This window comes from Oratosquilla oratoria, unplaced genomic scaffold, assembly GCF_046742065.1.
Source record: "Oratosquilla oratoria isolate Oo_2021 unplaced genomic scaffold, ASM4674206v1 SCAFFOLD230, whole genome shotgun sequence".
Taxonomy (NCBI): Eukaryota; Metazoa; Arthropoda; class Malacostraca; order Stomatopoda; family Squillidae; genus Oratosquilla; species Oratosquilla oratoria.
The window spans coordinates 23,208-50,230 of record NW_027467582.1 but is presented as its reverse complement, the minus strand read 5'-3'; the positions used below and the strand labels follow the sequence as shown (position 1 = coordinate 50,230).

Genomic DNA, 27,023 nt, shown 5'->3' with positions numbered 1-27,023 from the left:
CTGCTCCCGGTAGTCTCCAATCACTAAGTTAGTCACTTGTATACCCGCTTGGGGTTATAAACCGCACTCTGGTTTTCTCTCGTTTATTTCTAAACACAGGGTTATACAATATGTCTGTACACTAGTAACACCAAGCACGTCTAACACCGACAACTCCTCTCTCGAGATCCCCGCGGTCTTTTTGTTGACCGGAAGTCTTGACACAGCAATTTCTTGAGGTGCTTTGGTCACTTATCAATTTCAATTGTTATACATGACACCATAAGTATGTAGCAACAGTATTATTCTGGGGTTACAAACTGTTATCTATCATATTTATCTTACGTAATATGTCCAGGGGGAAAGGTCTTATGTGTATTGTGTTTCCGTGTGTTAATGTGAGTTGTGACTAATGGCATCCATTATGTGTGTGTTCGTGTGTCCGTGTGCGTCCTGTTTGTGGGCGCTCGGGGACGGTGTGCTCGGCTGCTAAAATGTTAGGTCAGCTTTCCTGCGATAAGTGCTAAGGTCAGCTTGTTAGGGCGGACGTGTCTGGCGACAGGATGTCTGGGTGATGATTGTGACACCGCTCACAATGCGTGGGAATGGTGATGATGTAAGTGGTGTATACACAAGTTCAGTATCATCAACTTTCTTGTGTATTGCATGATCACGGGGATCAATGCTACTAAGCCCTTGTGGAAGTATTTCTTTTTTCACAAACATTGCTAAAATGTTTCTATATTCATCAGATATTGTAGAATATAGCGTTGAAAGTCTAAAGTACTATGATTGGAATTCAATATTCATTTTGTCTCTCGAAGAATATAGTTGAGGAAGAATAACATGTGCTTCGTTCCTGGAGTTGTCATCGTTTTGTGTATCTTGGCTGCTCCATCTACTTTATCTGTGCTGGATTCTCCCTGAAAAAAAACAGCTGTAGGGCATCCCATTATTCTAATATTCTAAAGACAACGGAACCTCTAGACAGCCATCGAGTCTTTGACAACTTTAACATTTTATGCAACATATGGGCAGCATCTTGGATATTCTGAAAAAGGTGTTGACGTTTGCTGCTACGAGCAAAATAACCGTAAGCATTCTTCAGAAAATATTCAAGCCATGAAGGCGGGGTATTGCTGGCTTGTCTAGCACACAAGGCAAATGAATGACACACACACACATCCTAAAATGAAAACAGATGGAATTTCATGTTTAAGGTAAGCCTGAAATCCTTTATGTGCTCCTAACATTGTGGAGCAGTTGTCACTAGCAAACCCTATTATGTTTTGTAGGGTTATACCCAGCACTCGCATCATCAACTTCTACTACATCTAAAAGTGCGTCAGTAAATTTACACTTTTATTCATTATAAAACCGGACCATCACTGCAAGAACTTATGATACAGAAACATCTGTACATTCATCTATAATTAAAGAAAACTTATTTTCTTTACAAAATTTCGCATCGACACACTCTTCCCATGCAATTTCATCCTATAGTATGTAAGAAGCTTTAGTTTTTTCATGCCTTGAAGAATTTCACAATCAGGGGCCATTTTATTTACAACTTCCACTAAATGATCAACTTGTGCAAAAGGGACTCAATGTTCTGCTATATATCCTTCTAAAAGCAATTCCGCCTTTGCTATCTTGAAGTTTTCCTCAATCTGTGGACTTCTTAAAATATTGCTGAATGTTAAGAGTGCGTTTCTTTGCTTCAAAACACTTTATGTGTTAGGAAGCTTTATGCTTCATCAGGGCAGACTTATTACATATTTTGAGTTTCCAGTCACACACACAACAAAATACACCATTCTTGTCCTTTGAGTCTGGTTTTACCCAGTCTTTCAGTTCAGGGTCTTGCAGCCACTCAGGATTAAACGAGTGCTGGTACCATCCTTTGCTTTCTTTTCTTGGAGTGGTATTACTGCCACTTACCCGTGGCTCAGGATCTCCAGACTCACTCATTGTTATAACAACACAAGTTTACGCAGTTATCATACAAACACTACTCACTCGATTCACTACTGCTGTGATCCGTCTGATATTCATTGTACATCTTCACACATAGAACATATTGTATTATGATTCTGCAATACAAATGAATGACCTCAACAGCGAGTCTAACCACAGCGGGTCGTCAATATCCTCGTGTAAGCCAGACATCTTTCAGGGCAAGAAGGACATTACCTGTCCGAGCCCGGCCTAGAAAGGTGACACTGCTTTTGTTGCTGGTTGTATATATTAATGAAATGAATAATCATATTATTGATAATGTCATGAGCTTGGAGACTCATTTCCACTAAATCATGATGATTCTTGAAGAGCAAAAGCGCATACATTGCTCAAGAATTCAGTACACTATTCTTCCAGGCTAGATTTGATAGCATGCTTATATTCATTCTAAACATACTTTCATGAAAATTATTCTGAATTTAGTGTAATTATGCTAAATATGGTCACTGATACCGAAAGACAGGAATTCTACTGTATAGACGGGAAAAGGGTAGAGTAAGACAGTTTTCAAACAGTCCTAAGAAGATCTTTGCAAAAGCACACTGTAATAAAAAAAATAGTAAACAAACGGTCAAATTTTGCAAAGTTTAGTTTGCCTCCGGAAGTAAATAAAACAAAACTAAAGAAACTTAAATTTAGTATAGCTGGCGTTGGCAAAATACAAATCTCAAATGTGTTCCTATTTCTTGTTTAGATCGTCGTCGTCGTGAGACTTCATAGTACTTCCTTCATGTATTATTATATGACTTGGGTCTTGGTCGCACTTAAAAGAAGGAAAATTTGTTTTAGGGTTACTGATTTACTTTTTTCTCAATTAAAGGCCATGAGTTGTCCATGTTCTGCAAAATGGGTTTTCAACCATGGAGAATGGAGCAATGCTGGCAAACTGTTCATGTACACTTATAAAAGGACCAACCAATATTATTGTTGATACAATCAATGACTGCCTGGTACAGATCGATTGTTGAGGAAGGTTGGTAACTTGATGTATGCTATCATAAGGAAATTATTTGATTTAAATCAGCGTTTGAGAACATTTTCCGACCATAGCACCCCCTGTTGTCATGTCTAAGCAGTCTAGCACCCCTATCTTGTTATTAGAAGGATAAAAGAAAGTGAAGTGTACTGCTTGATTATTTTCTTGATTTCTTAGAACTGAAACAAATTGACAATATTGTTTGTAGAAGAAGTAAGAACACCCTAGTAAAATAAAATAGCACAGAAAAAGTCAAATATGCACAATTAGGTATCAATATGAATTTATAATATTTGTATGCATCACTTCCCAGCCTAGCCAGTCAGAACGTCCCACTGTCAAAACATCCCACTTGGCCTTCGGTCAAAACGCCCCACTTGGGTGCACCAAAATGCCCCACTACCACTGGATCAAACTACGAATAACGTCCCACATAAAATCGTGTTATTAGTGTAATAGATTGCATATATGTGTGATTTTCATGTAATTTGCGGTCACTACTTAAAATCACACATTTTAAAGAAAACAGTTAAAGCAATTCCATTAAATGTAATCCTTTAAACTAAGAATCACAATAGTTAGAAACTTAATAGAGACCATCAAATGCCTTGACTTGGCATGGGACGTTTTGGTATACCCAAGTGGGACGTTATGACGGTGGGACGTTATGACGGTTCACCCGTTAAATAAATGTGTCAATTTATAGTTTCACCCAACCAACAATTTTGATATGTGGCTTATATGTTTATGGTGAGAAATGTTGTGAAATGAAAGATGATGTACATCATATCAGTCGCAAATGCGTACTTTTCAAGTAATTATTGAAGTTATGCACTTATGCCTACATCTTCCCAACGATCTGGGGGGGACCTTTTTGTTTTTGTCATTGAATTTAAGTTTGGCGCAGTGAAATAATATATGTTGTTTTGGTGTTTACACAATTATTCTAAAGCGAAATCAGCTTAATTTTTCTCTACGTTGTATAGTATCTTCGTATGTTAGATGGGAGAGAGAAACAATTGTCTAGAGGTCTGAGGAATTGCTGAACTATAAATCTTTACAGTTATGCGTTCATTAAGTTCTAATATGAAACTTGGGTTGTCTGATAGCTTGTTGGCCAGCTTGGTCTCTCTCCTAATTGGGACATCGCCAAATTGGCCCATCGGCTGCTTGAGACAGCATCTTTTGTTTTAATAGATGCAAAGGTCGAAGAAATTAAAGTATGATAAATTCGTCTACTCTTACCAAACCGTGCTGGGCCGATTTAGTCGAGTGGTTGGTGATTGGTCAAGTTGACTCAAATTCAGTGCAATTTGAATGCAACTTAAGGGCATAAGAATCCAGGAGGTCCTGTTAGGAAACAAATGCTTCCCCCAACTTGTGCAGCACTAAACAAATTCTTTTGCAACAAATATGGGTAAATTCTTATTTGTGCACACCTATGTGATATAGCAATAGAAACTTAATTATTAATTTTGTAAATTATAGATCATAGTAATATGGGATTTTCTTGGAAATCGATAACAAAAAAGTTGCTAAAACCAATGTGCTAATGCACAAAGTCTCAGCAGCTCCATGTTTGTTTTGATAGATGCCGAGGTCAAAGAAATGAGTCTATTCAGACCTAACATAATCTACCTAACCTAACCTCCTAACCTAACCTACCTAACTTATATTTAGTAATCCTGTACCTCAAATTCTAAAGATGATTTACAGAATTAATATTTAATTTTCTAATGCTATATTGCATAGGTGTGCACAACTAAACTAATACCCAAATATGTTATAGAAAAGATCCTTATTGATAATTGAGGAAATGAATATGTATCACTTTGAACATTCTGATTCAGTTTTCTTTCCCAAACAAGTGCTTCCCCCCCCCCACTTCCCCTAAAATCTCAATGGGATTTTTATTTCTTTAAGTAGTAGGGAACTCAGTATGTTGACTTGTCTGGGAAGAAAATATAAAAATGTATGCTTTTGAGGATTATTTTAAGAAGAGGCACCTAAATTCATTCAATAGAATAAGCACCAGTGGGGGTGATCCGTTCATACTATGGGGGTGTTCCATACATGCTATTTTGACCCCACCAAAAAACATTACAAATTATAATAAATTAGATATTGTTGTCTAGAATTAAACAAACACATCATCTAAAGTGTTCTATTAATGAACAAGCAACAGAGAAGGATTTTTTTTTACCTTGTCTTGGCGATCATTATTACATGTCCATTTTATCCCTGCAATACCAATAAGAAGTTTTATGAATGATATATTGCTGTGTGAAATAAAACAAGTGCCCATCCAATATTGTTTATTTAAGAAAACACTGGCAAAATAAAGTCAGTTTTGTAAGTTTATCACTCCTAGGCCAACCTCATTTCATGTTAGATGAATACAGTGAAACATTTACCTTTACCATATTTGAAAGTCATTGAGTACGCCCTTGCTGGGGCATCAACACACCTTTGCAGGATTCTTTGGACACCTTTGCTGTGTTCACTAATAGAGGGAAACAAAACTTGTCTGGAATACCAAACTTAGACTTGATCCAGAGAAAACTTACGTTATAGCTGGTGTCGTCCTTGAAAGATAGAGAGGATTTTACCAACATAATACATCTTTTCCCCAGCATTTCGACCTTCCTCTAGTTCCAGCTCCACCAAAATTTTTGTACGCTACATCCCCTCCTAGCCATACTGCCTTCAAACCAGTATCACAGCAACAATGTTGGATAAAACCTAGATTTTTCTTCATATATTATGCCTAATATTAATATTCAATACCTTACCAACCTGATCAGGCTGCATTCAAGATTAGGAAACGATATGATATGAATGTCTCAAGTTGTTGTTGTTGTTGTTGTTGTCGTTCCCTAGACTGTCTGTCCAAGCAGTCCCGTCTCCCCAAGGAAGGCCACAGCCGAAACTGGGTTTTCCCACAAATCCTTTATAGAGTGTATGTTGTGTTGTTTGCGTGCATGATTGTGTATAATGCAGTCTTCCATTATGTGTTGTATGGTATGGGGTGAAGTGTTACATCCTGGGCAGCTGTTCACAACACAGTCGTCCAGCCTCTTCTGGTAGCTTAGAAGTGCTGGGTGGTGACCGCATCGCAGTCTGGCCAAGTGGACTCTGTCCTTTCGTGGGAGAGAGGATTCAGAAGGGTGGATATCTGGGGGTCTGGCATGCAGCAGTGTGTTGTCTTTCAGTGTGTTAATGGAGCGGTGAGTGATATGATTATGAATATGTTTCCGGAGGCTGGTATTTGGTGGTTGTGGAGGAAGAGAAGAGAGTATCTGTGCGTAATAAAGGTCTTTGGGTGTAGTTTTAATGTTTCTTGGTGTGTGTGGGTGTTCTGCTATGTAGTGTAGCGGGTGTGTGATGTGTTTGTGGTGGCTGCAGCAAGTGTTTGTGTGCCTCTCATGTCGAGGTGGTCCTTGACTTTGAGGACTTTTGTTTCATGGTGTAAATGGTCTGTAGGTGATGTATTTGTGCAGCCTGTAATTGTTTTTAGGGCTTTGTTTTGTATGATTTGAAGGGTGTTGTGGTGTGTCTCACTGAGATTAGGAGCCCATGCAGGACTCGCATAATTCATCACTGAGCGTATGCATTGTTTGTATATTGTTATATTAGTTTCTTTGTTTTGTCCAAATGTTGTTCCAGTGATTGACTTAAGTGCGTTAAGTCTAGGTGTGTATTTGTTTTTTATGTTTGTGAGGTGTTGTTTGAAAGACATGGATGTATCATATGTTACACCAAGAATTTTTGGTGTGTTTGTGTGTGGTATTAGAGTGTTGTTGATGTAGAGATGAGGTATGTATTTGTGTTCTTTTGTCCAGTTGGTGAGAAGTGTTGCTGTAGATTTGGTTGGAGCTATTTTGAGTCTGTTTGTGATGAACCATGTGTTGAGTGTGTCAAGGTAAGGCTGGATTATTTCTGCAGCTTTGTCTGTGTTACGATGTGTGCATGTGATTGTTATGTCGTCTGCGTAGGAAGAGATTTGTATTTCTGAGGTGTCTGGCGTGGGTAAGTCATGCATGTATAGATTAAATAATGTGGGGGATAGAACTGAGCCCTGTGGTACTCAGTTCTTAATGTTTCTGATGTGCGATGATTGGCCATTATATGACACATGAGCATTCCTGCCTGCCAGATAATTGGCCAGCCATCTTTTGGTGTTATTGTGCATGTCTGTGTTATATATTTTATTTGTTAGGTTGTGGCGGGGGATAGCATCAAAAGCTTTACTAATGTCCAATGTTATAAGAAGTGTTCTGTGGTGGGGCCTATCTGAATTGATGCCATCTAAAATTCTTTGTGTGAGGTTTGTCAGAAGAGTGTTTGTGGAGTGTAGTGGCCTAAAACCGTGTTGTGAGTCAGCAAGGGGAATATATGGTGTGACCAGTTTAAGTATTAGGCGTTCAATGACTTTAGAGGGGGTGCAGAGAAGTGTGATTGGGCGGTGCGATGTTGGGATTGTTGGGTCTTTGTTCGGTTTTGTAATGGTGATTATTTTACCATGCTTCCAGATGTCGGGTATAGTGTTGTGTGAATAGCTGTAGTTTGCAATGTTTGTGAGTGCGTGTATACCTTGTGGTCCAATGTGTTTTAGGTGGATGTTGCTTATGTTATCAGGGCCACAGGCAGATGAGTGCTTGAGATTATGCATTATGAGTTTTGTCTGACTGTCTATGAAGGGTATATAGTCTGAGTCTGTGGGGAAGTCTTTCTTACGTCGAATGGTGCGTCGGTCGTCAGGGTGAGATGTAAGATGGCTCGTCTGTGCAAAATGACGTATGAGTGCGTTTGCTTGTTGTCTGTTTGAGGGTAGATTATCTGTTGTTGTGATTATTGCTGCGTGAGAGCGTGTAGTGTTAGTGTTGGATAGTGTGATGCTGTTGAGTGTTTTGTACAATTTGCTGGTGTTTGTTTTGTGATAAAGTGTATTGATAAAGTTTTGCCAATTTTGTGTTTTTTGTTCATGTATTTTATTGGCAATCACAGTGTTTAGTGTTTGTATTTGGTCTGCTATGTTTTGAGGGATAGGTGTGGGGGTATTGTGTTTAAGTGTGTCACGTTGTCTGATGAGTAGGGTGGCACTGAAAAAATTATTTTCGATTTTTCTTGCTGCCTTTAACCAAGTTGTTTGTATAGTTGAAAAAATATTTCTCGCAAAATTTGAGTGAAATCGGTTAATATTTAGAACTGCCGCATCGATGTTGAAGTTTCGAGAATTGGTTATAAGGAAAGAAAAAGAGAAAACATCGGATAGAAAATTTGAACTAACTGAAACGGTCAATTTCTCTTCAAAAACAGAACAAATACAGAACAAAAAACAGAAGAAAGTCTCATCCTTGATCAATCAGCACTTCACTTGGAGGGATTTTCCTTCCGATGTTGCTCAACTACTTGAAGGATGAACTGATGCTGAGACTCATCTCTGGTCAACTGCAAATTGAAATCCTGCATCAAAGCGACACCTCTCTCGGCACGATCATTGATGACTCCAAGAGCTTTGGCACGTCGTTGACCAAGAAGGTATTGCGTATCATTTTTCCAGTCTTCCATCGGGAGTTCCAGGAACTTTCGACCACATCCAAGTCGATCGAGAAGAAGGGAACTCGCAGGCGTTGCAAAGTCTGAGAGCCTCTTGGACGTTGCTCCAGAAGGGTTCAACTTGATTCGTTTAGGGGGTTGCTTTCCTCCTTCCGCACCAACTTCCTTCATGGCTTTCGCAAGTTCTTCAAGAACCGTCTCTGGCGTTTCAAAATCAAAGAGAGCCAGGCCCACAAGGTGCTCGCTGAGGTACCAAAGGTGCCTTCCAAAGGTTCCAACAACGGCTTTTGAAAGCCCTTTGTCAACATCCTCATACTTCACGAGAGACTGGTAAAATCGAAGGTCTCTTGCTGGAGCTGCCGTAGCCTCTACAGCCGAGTACCATGCTGGCACATACAGAAACAGCACGAAGTTGATGAATCTTTTTAGTCCTTTTCTTTCTGAACTAGTGAGCTGGAACTGGTCCCTCAGAACCCAAATCTTCATTCCGTAGATCAGCGTCGCCATCCATCTGGCTCGGTGTAACGCTCCAGGGCGACGAAGATGTACCCCTCGAGGAGGCAAGCCTCCCAAAGTGATGAGAGAGAGTTCCAGCAGTTCCTTGTAGTCATCACGCGGTTGACTTTTGGTGAGATGTCGACCAAAGAGCTCCAGAAATTCCTTTCGCTTTTCGAGAAGAGGGGCAACAATCTCCTCGTCGAGAAGAGGGCGAACGTCTTCTGATGTTGCCAGGAACATCCATTGGTTCTTGAATCTTGAGAATAGAACTATCTCAGGTCCCGTCGACGGTCCCATACATTCTGTGAAGGCTTTCATTGCAACGAGTTCATGCATGTGATGTCGGCACGCAAGATTGAGAAGCTGTCGTCCAAGCGCTTGCTCTAGAAGGATGCACGTTCCTCCAATGATCCCCGTGTTCGAAGCCGTGGTATCGAAGCCGAGCCCAATTACACGGTCTTCAAGGCCCCAGTCCTGTAAAGCTTCCATCACAGCGTCAGCCTGGGCTTTTCCGGTTCCAGACGGGAGCATAGGTACACCAAGAAGCTTGTCCACTCCATCTCCCGAGACCAAGATGGCTAAGCGATCCACAACTCCGCCAGTGACATGTGGAACGATTTTTCCGTCCCAGTGGACAATCAGTGGAGTGTCTGGAGAGAAGTTCTTTTTTATCTCTTCTGCCAACAAAGCTCGATGGGACCTTCGGGATCGACGGATAGACTCTCGATTCAGTGCGAGTGTTGCTTTATCATGTCCCAGACTGGAGACAGTTGCTTCTACCAGATGAACAGCACCCCGATTGCTTGTTTTCGATGTGGCAGTTCTTAATATGCACCGATTAAGCTGAAAATTTACGTAACTTATTTTCGTATGAATACCTATGATCCCACAAAGGGCCGTATGAAAATTCCAACTTTTAAAAATTACCCCCATGTTCAGTGCCACCCTACTGATGAGGCCTTGGATTTCTGGTGTGAAGTTGGGGTTGTGTGATTTTCTGTTGCCTCTAGGGATGTATCTCTTGTCTGCATTTTGTATGATTGTATTAAAAGCGTGCACAGCATTGTTTATGTTTGTGATTGGTGTACTGTTAAGTGATTCAAAATGTTGTTCTGTCTCTTCAGTAAAGGCTTCCCAGTTAGCTCTCTTGTAATTGGTGTAAGTGTGTCTGTGGCCAGCTGGGGTGCATCTTGTTTTGGTGGTGATGATGATTGGAAGGTGGTCAGAGCCAAGGGCTCCGACCACTCTCCATGATGTTGTTGGGGTTAGGCAGGGGGAGCAAAAGGTGATATCAGGAGAGGAGGGAGTGTAGAGGGCTTGGTATGGGATATGTGTATGATTATGCGTGTTGTTCATGATAGTCAATGAGTCGAATTGAGTCTGTATATCAAGCCCTCTGTCTGTGTCAGGGTTGTCGACAAACCAGGCAGACGACTTGGCGTTGAAGTCACCACCCATGATCAGGTTGGGGATTGAGGTTAGTTGGCTGAGTTGAGGTCTGAAGGTGTTTGGAACTGTGGGGGATGATTGGGGGGGAATGTACATGTTAACTATTGTTAGTGTTGAATTGTTGCCTGTGCGGATACGAATGGATTGGGTTTCTGTTGTGTTATCTGTGGTAGGGAGGAGAATTTTGGTTGTGGCACTTGTGTCCACAAAACAGATGGAATGGTGGATCAGGGTGATGAGTCCACCGCCATTGCCGTCAGTCCGGTCTTGTCTGATGGTGGTGTAATTATGAAATGATGGTGTTTTGTGTGAGTGTCTTAATTTTGTTTCTTGTAAAATTGCAATGTGTATGTTGTGTTGTTTAAGAAAGTGTTCAAGTTCATGTTTTTTAGTGTTAATACCGTCAATGTTGTGTTGTAATATGTTGATGTTGTGTGTTTTGTATGTGTTGTATGTTGCCGTTTGGGGTTGAGGTTGGGGTAGTAGTGGGGAAGGTGTAGGATCTGGGTCAGAGGGGGGGAAAGGAGAGATCGGGGACAAAGGAAGGGGAGTACTAATCGGGGGTAAGGGCAAAGGGAAATTGGGAGTGGGTAAGGGTGTTGGCTGTGGTTGGGGAGGTGGGATTGGGGTTACTGGAGGGCAGGTAGAACATGTCCAAGTGTTTGTGTATTGGTTTGTGTCAGCAAGTGTTGTACAAGTGAGGTGGGCCCAGTTTTTGCACATATTGCACTGAACTGAGCCCTTTGTCTGTCTGCTCGAAGTAATGGGTTTAGAGCATGTTGGGCATGTGTATTTTGTGGTGGGCCCAGGATTGCTCTCTACATCTCCGGCTAAAAGTAGAAGAAGAGGGGTGATCGCCGGAAAATGACCCCTCAGTGCAGAAAAAACGTAACATTGTGTGTTGGAAAAAAAAGGATTGTGGTACTCCCCCAGGTAGGCGTAGCTCCTCCTTGGGGATCGGTGCCATCTGCGTAGAGCTGATGGCCAGGGGTGGTTGCTGCTGATTGGCCCCCAACTCTTGGGGTTGGGGGGTGGTCCCACGACGTAGACGTTGCAGCTCCAGGACCTCAAGTTAAATTGGATGCCACAAAAATGGAAAAATCTTATCTCCAAACCATACGCGGCGCACTAGGAGGAATGAAAGCAGTCATCGTGTTTACTAACATCACTTCCTCTCTCAGTGTTTCCAACAGAGCTCTTCTATAAATTCTCTAATTTTAACGGAGCTTGTACGGTCCACTCCCATGTATACTGATCCCCACATTACCCTGTAACTAAGTTGTGAATAAAAAGAATCAGCACCTGAGATATTAACAACTCATGATGAAGCACCTGTCTTTTAATCATTTTAAGAAAGGGCACCTCAGTTGGTTTATCTTGAATTGATATGCACTAGGAAAAAGGGAGCCCAAATTATTCATTTTAAAAATGAAAGATGCACAGGTCCTTAAAATAGGAACAAACTTAATTATGTCAATGCACAGGAAAACCCCTTGCAGACAAATAAATCTATACTCCTAGCTACATTATTAATTTTCCTGTGAAAAATATCTACATTTATTGGCTATTTTGATTGGATCATACTTAGTATAACTTTTCAAAATGCCATCTGCTAAACCATGCTGCTATGAATTATGTCACAGTAACTCATAAAATATGAGGATAGACTGCATATGAAAGGTGTTACTTGAACCCATTTTCCCAAACCACATTTGGACATTGAAAATGTCAGTGATGGGTTTGAGTATGTTGAAAGGAGGATTTTATCACTGAACATTTGAAAAGAGAAACAAACACTTTGTAGGTGAATCTGCACCTACTGACGACCACTCACATCCAATCCTGCCCTCTCAAGCCCAAGAGGAGGTTGGTCCACCAAGCACTGAAACAGAACAGTGTTGTTCAATCCCAATTCAAATATTGTTTGTTCATTCATTGTCAACTACAGAGCCTAAGAGGCTTAAGCCAAGTCCACAATGTCTCATGCAGAACTGCATGCAGCAGGTGGTGGTGTTGAAAGTTGAGCTGTCCTGAATGGGCATAAGGAAAGAATGCCAGTTTCACAGATGCAGTTCTTATTTATATTATTGAATGTTTTGAACCCCATAAAAAAATACTGCTAATTAGTAGTAACATTAGTAGTAATTTAAATTGTATAGTGATTTTTTGCAGGGGTTGTAACGGAGAATAGCACAACTGCACCTAGCCTATGAACTCTTGCAAAAATGTTGCTAGTGCTGGGAGCAGAGAAAGCAAAAAGTTCTGTTGTCTGCAGTGCCTACAATTTTTAATTTTGACCCATTTTTATCAAGGAAAAATTTGTAAATATAAAGTTGTATGCCAGTCTCACAGGTGCAATTCCTATGTATATCAATATAAAGTGTATTTTTGGCCTGGGGGGGTGCTCCTGCACCTAACCTGTCATTTTTAATGTCACGGTTCAGAGTAACCCTTTCCTCATATCATTAAGGCTTGCACTTAGGTCACCTTACCCTTGATGTCCTATGAATAGGGATGCTGCTTCATTAACCATATAGTATTGGGTATGGCTTCTCAACTAATCAATGGGGCTAACAGAAATGACCATGACAGAGAGGAAAACTTTCCATCTTCTTTTGGTCTTGTTTCCATTTTTTAGTCCTCAACATTCCAACCAATGCTTTAATTGAATGTTGGAGTTAATGTCAGTATGGTGAATCTATCTTGGCTCCAGGGACATCATCCTTAAACAATAAAACCTTTGGAAATGGGTCACATGTCAACATTATTTATTCCTATTAGTACCCTTCAGTACCACATGTTGGTAGTTTACCCAACTACAAAGAAACAGCAAGGTAACTGTGACCTCAGCTCTTCTGTTTGCTATTGTTAAAAAAGAAATTTAATGAAATAAATGTATAAGTTAGATTATAACATAATAATATACAAATAGACAAGGCCCATAGAGAACAAGGATGCTAGAAATAATTCAAATCATGTCAAGCAAAGCAAAATAGGAATGACCCCAGCCACACACTACAACAAAAGTGAGACACACCTCAACACCCTTCAGACCATACAAAACAAAACATTAAAAACAATTACAGGCTGCACATATACAATACCTACAGACCACCTACACTATGAAACAAAAGTCCTCAAAGTCAAAGATCACGTTGACATGAGAGGCATACTTGCTTCAGCCTCCACAAACACAGCTCACCCGCCACACTACATAGCAGAACACTCACACACACCAAGAAATATTTAAAAAAAAAACCACCCATATATCTATATCACACACAGATACTCTCTTCTCTTCCTCCAAAACCACCAAATACCAGCCTCTGAAAACATATTCATATATAATCACATCACTCACTGCTCCATTAACACACTAAAAGACAACACATTACCACATGCCAGACCCCCTGATATCCATCCCTCTAGTCTAGGGAACAACAACAAAAGTTGATGAATAATAGAAATATTGATTATAATATATGCCACGCACTTGCTGCTGGTATATTTAATACTGATGGCTGAAAATATAGAGTCTGCCAGTTGTTGATTTTCACTGGTGTTGCCTTTGTGACAGAGTAACATTACTCTGTGAGAAAATTATAGTATTTCATCATAGAAATTACTTCAGAATGAAGGGCTCAATTCCTTTTGATATCACTGTACAGGGTATTGACTGAATAAGACTTGTGTGGTCAGTATGCTGTAGAATCAAGTGACAACCTTAGACCAATCGACCAGCATTCTTTCATGATTAGAGACTATTCAAAAATGCAAATTGCTTTCTACTCCTATCTGTCCTTCCCTCCTTAAATCCCCCTTTACCATCTCTATAATGCTGTCTCTTTAATACAATATTGTCCTGAAAAATACAATTGATGGATGTTTAAGTAGAAACAAATATATTGGTACAATTTCTCCTTTACTATCCCTGTAATATCCCTTTAATTGGATATTGTCCCCAAAAATAGAAATGCTGGAGATTGACAATGAAATACAATACAATCATAAGTACCACTCTCATCTGCAATCTAGTTACAACTTTTATTGCACAATAGTAAATACAGGTTGAATAAAGGTTTGTTATTACTGACCTATTCTCAAACTGAAAACATTTTAAAAATATAATGCTAATATAACTTCCAACCTAGCATTTTTGGGAGGTATAATGGCCATCCCAGACCACTTAGCTCACCATAAATACATAGTATTTTATATTTGACATTATACAGATATATTTTGCAAGACATATAATCTTGGGTCTTTGGATTGCTCATTATTATCATATTGCAGTAGTCAAAATTGAAAAATGATAAATTGTATTTACCTAGTTGTAATATACGGGAGGGGAGCTATGCTCGTGGTGACCTGTCTTTGTATCTCTCTGCATCAAGTTTTATCCTAAAATCTTGTATAGTGTTAGCACATACTGTTTTGTTGTCTAATTTGTTCCATATGTTTATCGCTCTGTGTGGGAAACTGTTCCTTTTCAAGTTTTTTCTATAACTATCCTTTTTCAATTTTTTTCTGTGTCCTCTTGTTTTACCGTTGTCCCACATTAATAGGTCGTTCCTGTCTAAAACTTCCATTCCTTTCATTATTCTGTAGATAGTTAGCAAATCTCCTCTTTCTCTTCTTTGTTCCAGAGTTGGTAGGTTCAATTTGGATAGTCTTTGCTCATATGTTAGTTCGGCGAGTGTCAGTGCTAGTTTTGTTGTGGCTCTTTGTAATCTTTCTAGTTTCTTAATATTCTTTTTGGTACTGGGTGTCCAAAGTGATGCTGCGTACTCAAGTTTTGGTCTTATTAGTGTAGTAAGTATTTTCCTTATCATTTCTTCGTCCATATAGGTAAATGCCACTTTGATTGCTCTCAATAAGTTGTAGGTTTCTCCGAACATCTTGTTTATATGCTTATCTGGTTTCATGTCCTTTCCAATCATCACTCCAAGATCTTTTTCATAGTTTGTTTTATTTTTTTTTCTTCCCCAACTCTGTAATCTTTTGATATTCTATTTTTACTCTTTCCAAATTCCATTATGCTGCATTTCTTAATATTGAATTTTACTTCCCACTTTTGAGTCCAATTCCATATTGTGTCCAGATCTTGTTGCAATGAGTTGCAGTCCTCTTCCGTTTTTACCTTAAGTAATTTTGCATCATCTGCAAAAAAAATTATATAGCACTCCACGCCTTCATTCATGTCATTAATGTATACAGCGAACATGATCGGGGCCAGTACTGATCCTTGCGGGACCCCGCTTTTTACTTCTTCCCAGTTGGAGAATTTTTCTCTAATTACAACTCTCATTTTCCTCCCAATCAGAAAGTCTTTCATCCATTCCAATAATTTTCCTCTGATGCCACCTTTTGACTCTATCTTATTTATTAGTTTCCTATGAGGTACCTTATCGAATGCCTTTTGCAGGTCCAGAAAAGCACAGTCTGCCCATCCATCTCTTTCTTCTATTATGTCTACTAATCTTGAGTAAAAGCAAATCAGATTTGTTGTACAGGATCTCCCTTGTCTAAATCCAAATTGATTTGGGTTCAGTATAGATTTTTCTTCCAGGTACTTAACCCATCTGTTTTTGATCACTCTTTCACAAATTTTTGCTATTGTGCTTGTTAGTGGTATCTATTTCATGAAACATATTTGAAGATGATAAAAATATACATACATATACCAAGGGCTTTTCCTTCCTTACAAGGGAGATAGCCAAAGTAAAATTATATAATATCACTCCCACCCATTTCACTTTCATTCAACATCCTTCCTTCCCTCCCTCTTATCTTGGCTCCTCCTGGGTGACAGGCCATCCCTGCATCTTGCCCATTGCCTTGGATCAGAAGCAATGCAGCAAGACACAGCACAGCCATGGCAAGGCTGCTTAATTCAAATGTTGATCTCCCCTTCCCCTTTTATCCACTCATGCAGAAACATTGAAGAGAGGGAGCAATGTCAAAATATGATTAAAAATAAAACTAAGAATACGAATGATGGTAGAGGAAGTATTAGTAAAAGTGGTAAAACTGCAAACAGCGAGAAGTTTAAAAATATAAGAATACAAAAGGAAATGAATGAAGAGGAAAAGGAGAAAGACTAAGCGCTTAGAATTGAAGCAAATGATAGGAACGAAAAGAGAACAGAATCGGAAAAAAAAAAAAATTTGGAGAGTGCTGGACTTGAGACTAAAAAAATGGTATATCAAAAAAATGGAAACCTAAACCTAAAAAGAAAAGAAAATACAAAAATAATGGCATACGCAAACATCGATGGTATGATCTCTGGATTAAATGAACTAAATGCCTATCTAGAAACAGAAAAACCTGACATCAAGGGCATAGTAGAGACAAAATTAAAATGACCGCTATTACCAAGCATAGTGGGACATGGTCTATATATCCACTGGGCGAAAAACAGAACCGAAAAGAAAGGAGGTGTCATGATATTAACTAAAAAAGGATTAAATGTGACCAAGGTTATTGAAGGCCAGGGAAATACAGAGATAATTCTGATTAAGATTGACAACAAAAAGATGAAAAGCAGAAAATTTATAGTAGTGGACTGAAAAGTGTAATGAGAAATAGACATTTGGTAATGGATGCTAAGAGGATATTGTATGAAGGAGTGATTGTGCCAACAGCACTGTATGGGGCACAAACATGGAACATAAGAAAGGAGGAGTTTGAATGTGTTTGAGATGAGGTGTCTGAGAAGTATGATAGGGATAAGTAGGCTGGATAGAGTGAGAAATGAGGAGGTGAGGAGGAGAACGGGGGTGGAAAGGGAGTTGGGAGATAAGGTTGATGAAAAAGTATTGGGATGGTTTGGACACGTGGAAAGGAGTAGTGAAGAAAGATTAGTAAAACAGGTGTGGAAGATAGAGGTGGAAGGAGTGAGATGGATGGATGGGGGGAAAAGGGCAATGGGAAAGAGGGAAATGTCTGTTGAGGAAGGACAGCAGAGGTCAGAAGATAGGGGTGAATAGAGAATGGTTGTGTTTGGATGATGATGTGATGCATAAGGGGGAGCAGGTTGGGGATGGGAGGTGAAGGAGTATGTGTGAAAAATAAATTGACAGCCCAAAGGGATTTCTCCCCTTCTTCTCCATTTCTGCATGAGGGGACAGAGAGGGAGGTCATCAATTTAATGAAGCGGCCTTGCTGTGGATGTGCTGTGTCTTGCGACACTGCTTCAGACCCAGGGCAGTGGGAGAGATGCAGGGATGACCCATCATCCAGGAGGAGTTAAGATAAGAAGGAGGGACAGGGAATGGATAGGAGTATGTGGGGATGGAATAGGTGGGAGTGAATTTTATGCCTTTTTTTTTTTTTTTTTTTTTTTGGCTACCTCCCTTGTAAGGGGGAAAGAGCCTTTGGTATATGTATACATATGGTATATATATGTACCATCAAAAACCCATGCATGGTCAGATAGTGAACATTCCAATTTATTGGAAGAAACAATAAAGGTACTAAACAAGTTACTGAAAGAAGGTAGAAACATACTGATCATGGGCGATTTTAACACAAAAGAAATAATTTAGTAAGAAATGACAGTCAAAGGAGGAGAGGAACTCTGGAGCAACACGCTGCTGGATATGACTATTGATTATACTCCAACACAATGAGTTAAAGAAAATACTAGATAAAGAAATAATGAAGAACCATCAAAACTAGACCTAATATCAACTTCTGAACCAGAAATTATAAACAAAATGGAGTATAAAACACCCATTGGAAAAATTGACCATATACTAATAGAATTTGAATTAAAAGATCAGAAAAATATAGACAGAAATTATAAACATAGAGAAGGAAGATTTATGTACAACAAAACAGACTTTGAAAAGCTAAGGCAATTTTTCCAAAAAGCAAATTGGGGTAGGTTCACAAAAGAGGAATCAAATATGGAAGACAAATGGAACATATTTAAAGAGAATTACAAAGAGGGAGTTAACAAATACGTACCAATAAAGAAGCATAAAGAAATGTGTATAAAATGTTGGTTTAACAAAAGATGTAGTGAGGCTAAAGCTAGGAGAGATAAAGCCTGGAAAAAATGGAAGATAGAAAAACATCCATATGGCAAACATATAAAACACTTAGAAACGAATATGTAAACATATACAGGAAAAAAAATAATAAGAAAGGGATATTATAAACAAATGTATGGATCAACCAAAACTCTTTTACAGATATGTGAATGACAAAATAAAGGACAAGCATGATTTAGTAGAACTATATGAAGGTGATAAAGAATACATAGATGACACAGAGATGGCAGATATTATGATCAGACATTTCAGGTCTGTTTTTACAATTGAAAACTCAACCCTGGGAAGATGAACAATTAGAAAGTTCACCCATGATGAAAGAAATGATAATAACACAGAGGGAAATAAGAGATCAAATATTAGAACTTGATAATTGATATGAAAGCCAACTGTACAGATTATAAGCTGGACTTGAGTAGGTGTTCAATTCTTCTTCTCAGTTTATCTCATCACTTGTCAGCAGTGAGTGCTACTCCTCCTACTCTCCCTCACTTCCTTATCACTCCTGATGCCCTGCTCACCCCACTCCCAAAGTGAAACCCATTCTTACCTTTTGATTTAGTACCAACACATTCATCTTTTCACAAACAAAGAACCAGTCTCCACTTTTACTCTCTGTAATACATCCACACATAGTTGTTGTTGTTGTTGTCATTCCTTACACTGTCCGAGCAGTCCCGTCTCTCCAAGGAAGGCCACAGCTGAAACTGGGTTTTCCCACATATCCTTTATAGAGTGTATATTGTGTTGTTTGCATGCATGATTGTGTATAATGCAGTCTTCCATTATGTGTTGTAAGATATGGGGTGAAGTGTTACATCCTGGGCAGCTGTTCACAATGTGGTCATCCAGCCTCTTCTGGTAGCTTAGAAGTGCTGGGTGGTGGCCACACCGCAGTCTGGCCAGGTGGACTCTGTCCTTTCTTGGGAGAGAGGATTCAGAAGGGTGGATATCAGGGGGTCTGGCATGCAGCAGTGCGTTGTCTTTCAGTGTGTTAATGGAGCGGTGAGTGATATGATTATGAATATGTTTCCGGAGGCTGGTATTTGGTGGTTGTGGAGGAAGAGAAGAGAGTATGTGTGTGTGATACAGGTATTTGGGCATTGTTTTAATGTTTCTTGGTGTGTGTGGGTGTTCTGCTATGTAGTGTAGCGGGTGTGATGTGTTTGTGGTGGCTGCAGCAAGTGTTTGTGTGCCTCTCATGTCGAGGTGGTCCTTGACTTTGAGAACTTTTGTTTCATGGTGTAAATGGTCTGTAGGTGTTGTATTTGTGCAGCCTGTAATTGTTTTTAGGGCTTTGTTTTGTATGATTTGAAGGGTGTTGTGGTGTGTCTCACTGAGATTAGGAGCCCATGCAGGACTCGCATAATTCATCACTGAGCGTATGCCTTGTTTGTATATCGTTGTATTAGTTTGTTTTGTCCAAATGTTGTTCCAGCGATTGATTTAAGTGCGTTAAGTCTAGGTGTGCATTTGTTTTTTATGTTTGTGATGTGTTGTTTGAAAGATATGGATGTATCGCATGTTACCCCAAGAATTTTCAGTGTGTTTGTGTGTGGTATTAGAGTGTTGTTGATGTAGAGATGAGGTATGTATTTGTGTTCTATTGTCCAGTTGGTGAGAAGTGTTGCTGTAGATTTGGTTGGAGCTATTTTGAGTCTGTGATGAACCATGTGTTGAGTGTATCAATGTATGGCTGGATTATTTCTGCAGCTTTGTGTTACGATGTGTGCATGTGATTGTTATGCCGTCTGCATAGGAAGAGATTTGTATTTCTGAGGTGTCTGGTGTGGATAAGTCATGCATTTATAGATTAAAGAGTGTGGGGGATAGAACAGAGCCCTGTGGTACTCCATTCTTAATGTTTCTGATGTGCGATGATTGGCCATTATATGACACATAAGCATTCCTACCTGCCAGATAATTGGCCAGCCATCTTTTGGTGTTATTGTGCATGTATTGTGTTATATATTTTATTTGTTAGGTTGTGGCGGAGGATAACATCAAAAGCTTTACTAATGTCTAATGTCATAAGAAGTGTTCTGTGGTGGGGCCTATCTGAATTGATGCCATCTAAAATTCTTTGTGTGAGGTTTATCAGAAGAGTATTTGTGGAGTGTAGTGGCCTAAAACCATGTTGTGAGTCAGCAAGGGGAATGTGTGGTGTGACAAGTTGAAGTATTAGGCATTCAATGACTTTAGAGGGGGTGCAGAGAAGTGTGATTGGGCGGTGCGATGTTGGGATTGTTGGGCCTTTGTTCGGTTTTGGAATGGTGATTATTTTACCAGGCTTCCAAATGTCGGGTATAGTGTTGTGTGAATAGCTGTAGTTTGCAATGTTTGTGAGTGCGTGTATACCTTGTGGTCCAATGTGTTTTAGGTGGATGTTACTTAAGTTATCCGGGCCACAGGCAGATGAGTGCTTGAGATTATGTATTATGAGTTTTGTCTGACTGTCTATGAAGGGTGTATAGTCTGAGTCTGTGGGAAAGTCTTTCTTACATCGAATAGTGCGTCGTTCGTCAGGGTGAGAAGTGAGATGGCTTGTCTGTGCAAAATTATTTATGAGTGTGTTTGCTTGTCTGTTTGAGGGTAGATTGTCTGTTATTGTGATTATTGCTGCATGAGAGCGTGTAGTGTTACTGTTGGATAGTGTAATGCTGTTGAGTGTTTTGTACAATTTGTTGGTGTTTGTTTTGTGATCAAATGTATTGATAAAGTTTTGCCAATTTTGTGTTTTTTGTTCATGTATTTTATTGGCAATCACAGTGTTTAGTGTTTGTATTTGGTCTGCTATGTTTTGAGGGATAGGTGTGGGGGTATTGTGTTTAAGTGTGTCTCATTATCTGATGAGGCCTTGGATTTCTGGTGAGAAGTTGGGGTTGTGTGATTTTCTGTTGCCTCTAGGGATGTATCTCTTGTCTGCATTTTGTATGATTGTATTAAAAGTGTGCACAGCATTGTTTATGTTTGTGATTGGTGTACTGTTAAGTGTTTCAAAATGTTGTTCTTTCTCTTCAGTAAAAGCTTCCCAGTTAGCTCTCTTGTAATTGGTGTATGTGTGTCTGTGGCCAATTGGGATGCATCTTGTTTTGGTGGTGATGATGATTGGAAGGTGGTCAGAACCAAGGGTTCCGACCACTCTCCATGATGTTGTTGGGGTTAGGCAGGGGGAGTAGAAGGTGATATCAGGAGAGGAGTGAGTGTATAGGGCTTGGTGTGGGATATGTGTATGATTATGAGTGTTGTTCATGATAGTCAATGAGTCAAACTGAGTCTGTATATCAAGCCCTCTGTCTGTGTCAGGGTTGTTGACATACCAGGCAGACGACTTGGTATGACTCAGTTACTAGTGATTTGGTTGGAGTCCTCGTCCCAGACTCTTCTATGCCTTGACATTTATTAGAAGAAAAATTTAGAGTGGAGGATCCCTAACCCCATGACTCTATCCCAATTTTCCTCTTGATCATGCATGAGACCATGGTGGGAAAGATAATTAATGAGGCAATCATAGAAAAACTCAGTGGGCACATAAGAAATCTTTAAGGAAATGGCAAAATTGTTATTCTACAAAAGAATAATTTAGAAAGCATCTACCTAATGAATGAAAGAGAATTTCATTACAACTTATGTGCTTATGCTTGACTGATGTTCTAGAATTGTACAACACACAATAACCTGAAACCATGACAAAAGGGAAGGAAGTGTTGACTTACTGTAAAACTTCTTGTTGAAATAATGCTTTGAGCAGTTTTTTCAGGATTTTGTTTGCAGTGAAGCCCTGAGAGGATGTTACTCGGTCTCTGAACTATGCCCAAGCTCTCTCTCCATAAACCTCTAGAATAAGTCATCCTTCCAGTCTTTTGTACTATGCCAAAATTATAAGAAGCTTTCCTTTTAGAACCGTAATTTGAGTGTTCAAGTTGATCGGTAGCAGACATTGTAGGCCTGTTACCATGTTATGCAATATAGCTAGACACATTTGGTATTTCCTTTGAATGTATCTTTAATCTAAATTGACAGCTAATCCTTTATTACCTTGGTATCCCATAGTCATCTATGTGAAAAATCAGTAGGGAATTCAGAAGACTAAGTTCTTATGAGCCATTAAGGATAGGATTAAATAGAAGGATTTTTATTTTTTCATAACAGAATATGAATCCTAGTCATGTTTTGAAACCTTTACCACATCTTATCTAGAAGTCTTTCACCAAATGTGGTCTTGCAATCTTTGCTGGGGCTCTTCTATTGTGGAACATTATTAAGTGTAATATTACAAATCAGCAGCTGTATCCTGTTTGGATAAGGAACATCGGTTCCCTTTTATAAGGTATTGGGTATGTGGCACTAGAGATCAACCCCCCCCCTTTTTTTCAGAACACGAATACCCATGAAGCTCTGAGTAGATAGGTTATGCCATGAGTATATGATATAAAGGACTAATGTTATATTAGATATGATGCCCAAGACAGATGAAAAGCTTTAAGCATGACATTTGTGATGCAAGTTGCTCACAAATATATAATCTCAAAACACCTTTGAAGAACTAAACCAGGAAAAAGGTTTTACAGTGTGAATTTTGCATTGCAGTTTTATCACAAAAGAGCAGGTTCTAAATGGATGTGATGACTGACACAGTAGAGAATCCTTTCCAGTGTGATCTATGTTATGCAGATTTCTCGCTAAAGAAAAAACTAAAAAGGCATAACATGACCCTCGCTAGATCTAAGTCTTTCAAGTGTTACCTATGTGATGCAGCTTTCACACAAAAGGGTTCTCTCAAAAGCCATGTGATGATCCACACATGAGAGAAACCTTTCAAGTGTAACCTATGTGATGCAGCTTTCACACAAAAGGGTAATCTCAAAAACCATGTGATGATCCACACAGGAGAGAAGCCTTTCCAGTGTGCCCTATGTGATGCATCTTTTTCACGAAAGGGTACTCTCAAAAGGCATGTCATGACCCATACGGGAGAGAAGCCTTTCCAGTGTAGCCAATGTGATGCAACTTTCTCACAACAGAGTTCTCTCAAAAGCCATGTGATGACCCACACGGGAGAGAAGCCTTTCCAGTGTAACCTATGTGATGCAGCCTTCTCACAAAAGAATCACCTCAATAGCCATGTGATGACCCACACAGGAGAGAAGTCTTTCCAGTGTGGCCAATGTGATGCAGCTTTCTCACGAAAGAGTACTCTCAATAGCCATGTCATGACCCACACGGGAGAGAAGCCTTTCCAGTGTGAACTATGTGATGCAGCTTTCAGACATAAGAGTGTTCTCAAATGCCATGTGATGACCCACACAGGAGAGAAGTCGTTCCAGTGTGGCCAGTGTGATGCAACTTTCTCACTAAAGATTAATCTCAAACGCCATGTGAGAACCCACACAGGAGAGAAGCCTTTCCAGTGTGGCACATGTGATGCAAATTTCTCAGAAAAGAGTCATATCAAAAGCCATGTGATGACCCACACAGGAGAGAAACCTTTCCAGTGTGACCTATGTGATGCAGCTTTCTCACAAAAGGGTACTCTCAAAAGGCATATGATGACCCACACAGGAGAGAAGCCTTTCCAGTGTAGCCTATGTGATGCAGTTTTCACAAGAAAACGTAATCTCAAAAGCCATGTGATGACCCATACAGAAGAGAAACCTTTCCAGTGTAGCCTATGTGATTAGATTTCTCACAAAAGAGTTATCTCAAAAGCCATGTGATGACCCACACAGGAGAGAAGTCTTTTCAGTGTGGCCTATATTATGTAGCTTTCTGACAAAAGGGTGGTCTCAAAATCCATATGATGACTCACACAGGAGAGAAGCATTTTCAGTGTGGCCTATGTGAAGTAGTTTTCTCAAAAGCCATGTGATGACTCAGACTGGAGAGAAGGCTTTCCAGTGTGGCTTTTGTGATGCAGTTTTTGTACAAAACAAATCTTAAGACTCATATGATGACCCACAAAGGAGAGAAGCCTTTCAAGTGTGATCAGTGTGATGCAGCTTTCGTATAAAAGAGTTGCCTTAAAGTTCATGAGAGAACCCCTTTCAGTGTGGTAACTGTAGTGCAGTTTTTTTCACAGAGTGGGTAGTCTTGAAAGGCATGTGATGATCCACACAAGAGAGAAATCTTTTCAATATGGTAGTTGATGCAGTTTTCAGAAAAATATTCTCTCAGAATTAATGTGATGATTCTTAAAGGAGAGAAGCTTTACCTGTGTAATTTACACTGTACTGCTTTCTCATGAAATATTCATCTGAAGAATCATGTTATGACCTTTACTTAAAAGACATTTTCTTTTCAGTGTAAAAGAGGGAGCTTTCTTAGGTAACAATACTATTGCATTAAAACCATACTTAGTAGGGAAGCCTCAGTGTGACTTTTTTCTCTCTTTGTCATTCGCATGTAAGAGTATCCTAAAGATGATTATTAGTATTGTGGTCAGTGGTGTACCAGCACTTCAATCCATGTGGTCACTATGAAATAACTGTCAAAAATTGTATTATATCTCACATATTGGTCTAGTTAGTCAAGATGAGTTCATATATGTATATTCTCAAGAATGTAGATGCAATTTGATCTGCCAAAAGGCCAATTTGATATATATATATATTATATATATATATATATATATATAATACTAAAATGTTCATTCTCAGTTTCCAAGCTATGAAGTATATCTACTATTACCAACAACAGTAGTCAATCAGGTGTTGTCTCTTTATTCATCTCCCTATAGTCAATAGCTTGACATATATCATCTGATTTTGGCACCAGAATCGATGGGAAGTTCCATTCACTTTGGGTGCCATGACATCCTGCGATATCAGTTCAGTGATCAATTTATCTACAATGGCTAGCTTGGAGTGGGGTAGTCTGTAGGCAGGTATATAAATAAATTGAGTCCCTGATTTTAATTTGATCTGATGTTTTAAAACATTTGTTTTGCTCAAGGCATCCCCCAGTAAAGCAATTGCTTTATTGTGCTTTACTAGCAATGTAATTAAACTTGATTCTAATTGAGGACAGCAAGTAGACCCTAGTTGACTCATATTTCTTCCTCAAATGTTTCTTCCTGAATTGAACAGATGAAATTGGTGATTCCACCTCTTCAGGACTCTCATTTAAAATGTTACCATATCTGATAGACTTGAAATTGTGCTATTTGTGTACCTTTTCTCAAGACTATGTCTTTTTTTCAGGTACTAATTAATATTTCACCCATGTTCTTGTGTGTTTGATCAATGCCCAAGTCCAGTTTTAAGTATTCTATCTTAGTTGATTCTTGGATGGTTAAAATTTTGGAGTCTACAGTGACTCTTTCCAACTCCCCTTCTACACTATTAATTTCTCTGGAGTGCAATAATGGGATTTCACATCTGAGTTGTGATCACTATGTGTGTCTTTTTCTTCCTCCTCTGATGTCTGTTCTTGAATAGACCCATCTACCTCGATACTATTCAATCTAGCATTGCTGTCTTCCCCATCTTTCACAATAGGTTCTTTGGTTGTTCATGTTGGCATCCTGTGTCCTGTTTTTGATTTATGGGCTCTCTATATTTCAATCAGTTCACTTTTTATAACTGTGGAAGGGAGGTTTGCCCAAGATTTGGTGTAGTGTGGTTATTGTTTGAGGAGGCAAATGGGAGAAGAGTTGTGTAAACTGACCATTCTAATAGTATATTTGGTGTTGTGATGGAATATGTGTAAATGAGGCACCACCAGCTTCTTGATCTGAGAACTGTTTGTATTTGTTTAGAACTTGCAGGCTGTATTTATAAAACACAATAAAATAATATCTGGTATACAACTAACAGTATATAATTAAAAAATATAAATTAGACTTTTGTAAAGTTATAAAGAATACAATTAGCTGCTGACAACTTGTATAGAATTTGTTTATCCTTATGGCAACTAAAGTTTCTCCTTCGGTCTGCTTAGTACTATGAGGCTGCATTAAATCAATATGATATTTTTTAAAGTTACAAAATAAGTAAATTGCTTGTATCATGACTGTAAGTAATGTGTTTTAGACATTAATGAAAAATATAGAAAAATGATCAAAAAAATATTTTCAACTTGCATGGTAAACTCTGACTTCAGTGAGTATACTTTTCTTGTTTATGGTTTAACAGATACTTTATTAATTGTATAAGAAGAAGCTGAGAGAGGAGTGTGAGGGAGTGATGGATAGAGTAGAACTAGGAATGGGGGTGGTTTAAGGAGGGAGTCATAAGGTGTGCAAAAATTATATGTGGAACAAGGAGGGTGGGAGGAAATAGAAGGAAGGGTAGTGAATGGTGGGATGAGGAAGCAAAGAAGAATGTAGATAAGAAGCAGGCTTTCACAGACTGGTCTGCAAATTAGGACAAGGGAATTGTATGAGAGGTACAAAGTAAAGAGAAGGGAGATAAAGGAGGCAAAGAGGAGAGCAGATGTGAAATTGGGTAAGAATATGACAGAAAATTTTGAAATAAAAAGATGTTTTG

At 39.1% G+C, this 27,023-nt stretch overlaps 1 protein-coding gene across 2 annotated transcripts; it reads left to right on the top strand.

The window, feature by feature from the left end:
- The first annotated feature begins 2,757 nt into the window (after window positions 1-2,757).
- On the top strand, window positions 2,758-26,405 carry LOC143022921 (uncharacterized). 2 transcript variants are annotated; one of them, XR_012966139.1, is made up of 2 exons: window positions 2,758-2,971; window positions 12,653-13,324. XR_012966139.1 is itself a non-coding variant. In XM_076181331.1 (2 exons), the coding sequence occupies exon 2, from the start codon at window positions 23,415-23,417 to the stop codon at window positions 24,216-24,218; it is 804 nt and encodes a 267-aa protein (XP_076037446.1). In that variant the 5' UTR covers window positions 2,758-2,971; window positions 23,128-23,414; the 3' UTR covers window positions 24,219-26,405. The 2 variants fall into 2 exon arrangements, 1 of the variants encoding a protein (XP_076037446.1); XM_076181331.1 differs by lacking the exon at window positions 12,653-13,324 and adding an exon at window positions 23,128-26,405.
- Window positions 26,406-27,023: the final 618 nt, after the last annotated feature.

Excerpts from the sequence above, each read along its gene's own strand:
- LOC143022921 (XM_076181331.1), top strand. The coding sequence starts at position 23,415 with ATGATCCACACAGGAGAGAAGCCTTTCCAGTGTGCCCTATGTGATGCA.